Source organism: Nannospalax galili, unplaced genomic scaffold, assembly GCF_000622305.1.
Source record: "Nannospalax galili isolate Female #2095 unplaced genomic scaffold, S.galili_v1.0 scaffold702, whole genome shotgun sequence".
Taxonomy (NCBI): Eukaryota; Metazoa; Chordata; class Mammalia; order Rodentia; family Spalacidae; genus Nannospalax; species Nannospalax galili.
The window spans coordinates 460,151-462,438 of NW_008348657.1; the positions used below are offsets into that span (position 1 = coordinate 460,151).

Genomic DNA, 2,288 nt, shown 5'->3' on the forward strand with positions numbered 1-2,288 from the left:
AAAAAAAAAAAGCAAGGTGACCAATGAAACCACCAAACACTCCCAACATGCTGAAATATTCAGAAGCCCATCTGGCACATGATGGCACATGTACATGGGCCTGGTGCCTGAGCCCTGGCACCGGTGAAGACTTACTCATCCCTTTGTAGTGCTCTGCACAGGATCTCCAACTTGAGGTCGTCAATATTCACATCTTCTTCCTTCACAACAAAAGAAAAACATCCTGGTTAAAGCCTGGCTTTAAAAATGAAATGCACACTAGGTCTGTTGCTAACCTACTCCGTGATATCCAAAGACAGTACAGAAAACAGACAGAGTTTATGATTTGTTTCCTAGAAACAGAAGGCAAATTAGTGGTTCCAGGCTAGGGACAGGGTAATGGAGAGTTGCCATTTTTTTATTGGGCAGTTTTACCTTGAGATGGTTATAAAGGTTCAGAGATGGACAGTTGTGAAAGTCACACAACAATGTGTAAATTTATTATAACAGAACTGTACATTTAAAATAATTCAATGATAAATCTTATTATGTACATTTTGGTAAAATTTTTTTAAACTAAAGAAAAAAATGAATTTGATACTGGTCTTCTAAGCACACTGCCTTAGTCTGAGCATTCCCATCACATCAGATGCAGTGCCAGACATCTGATCACATTTAGTTTGCTTAACGTACTTTATGGCCTCCTGAAGAGCCATAGATCTTTCAAATTCAGGAACACTTGTTACAGATTTGGTGAAACCTCAAAAAGTCTGTTTCCACTCATTAGGATCATGTTGACTGTGCTTGAACTTAACTATTTTTTATGTGAAAGTGAGGTCCTTTTCATTTCTGTATGTCTAATGCAATCAAATAAACATCTGTTAACTGGATAAAGTAATGAACCAATCAGTGAGGAACTGAAGTACATACAGAAGGTGGCAGGAAAAAGCAAACTGACATACAAACACTGACAGCGAAAAGTCTAAAAATGGTGAAGACTGAAAACAGAAAACTTATCAAGGACAAAGTGTTCAACATAGGAAGGCCTATCATATAAGAAGACATGAATTATTTGACTGTAAAAATGAATACTAGGGAGCTAGAGAGATGGCTCAGTGATTAAGAGCACTGGCAGTTCTTGCAGAAGACCCGGGTTCAATTCCCACCACCCACATGGTGGCTAACCACTATCTATAACTCCAGTTCTAGGGGATCCAACACCTTCTTTTGATCTCCATGGGCATTTCATAACACAGATGCACTTACATGCAGGCAATACACTGATACACATAAAATAAAAATTAGTAAAATATTTTACAAAAAATGAATACTGGCAGGATTGTCCACCTGTCCACTTTCACCTAGAAGAAAATCTCAGAATCCCAAGCCCATGTGACCCCTGAGAACAGATCCTCAAATGACCTTAACTGTAAAAGTAAATTGATTTATTTGGGCCAACTGTATGGTCTTAAACACCCAAAAGGAAAGTATAACCAAAGATTAAAGTGATCAGTATATTTCTTTAAGAGTTCAAGGGATTACACTTCCCAGACATCAGGCTTAAGACCATATAGTGTTATTTAGACAATTATTTCTCATTGATGATTTTGTTTCTAATCAGAAAGTGTTGCTCAGATATAAGACTTCAAATCTTGGTCTGCAATACTGTAGTGCCTTCCTGTAGCTAAGGGAGACAAACCGCTATTGTTCTAAAATGACTAAATATTTTCTCCCCCTATCAAGAAGCCTTTGTGAGGGAACTGACACTGATAGCCACCCCAACAGCTATCAAAATACCTGAAAGCAAATGCTGAGTCCATCACTCTTGAGTCCAGTCTTGGCAAACAAAAGAAAAATGAGGAGGAACCCAAAAGAAGGATACTTTTGGAAGCTCTCGTCAAGAAATTCCAATGGACATTTTTCTGGTTCCCTGTCTAGAACTTGTAATGCTAACTATACTCTTGTGTTGGGGACCCTTGTTGTGTAAAGTAGCAGTCTCTTCATGTCCGGATAGCCCATGGGCTCGGCTTCATTGTAGAGACTCCTTTTATCAGCAGGGTGCCTTCCCGGCATCTTCCTGACTCATCTTTTGAAGCAGCCATCACAGAAACATGGCCTCCGGCTCAGGAACTGCCAGCGTTTTCCTGTGTGATTTTCAGGCAGTCTGGTAGGTAGCCTGGCAGGAGCCCACTTCCACATGTAAATAAGGCATCCTAAAAGTACCTATCAGCTAAGGTTTTCACCACTACCCCCACGGTATAAAGTGTCCTGGTTTTCCCTCAATAATTGGAGCTGGATCACCAAGACTT

At 39.8% G+C, this 2,288-nt stretch overlaps 1 protein-coding gene across 1 annotated transcript in view; it reads right to left on the reverse strand.

The window, feature by feature from the left end:
• Nup133 (nucleoporin 133) overlaps positions 1-2,288 on the reverse strand; it is a 66,731-nt gene that overhangs the window by 2,272 nt on the left and 62,171 nt on the right. The window contains exon 24 of the mRNA XM_008845775.2: positions 136-200. Coding sequence (XP_008843997.1) covers positions 136-200 — 65 coding nt within the window. The remainder of the gene's footprint in view (positions 1-135; positions 201-2,288) is intronic.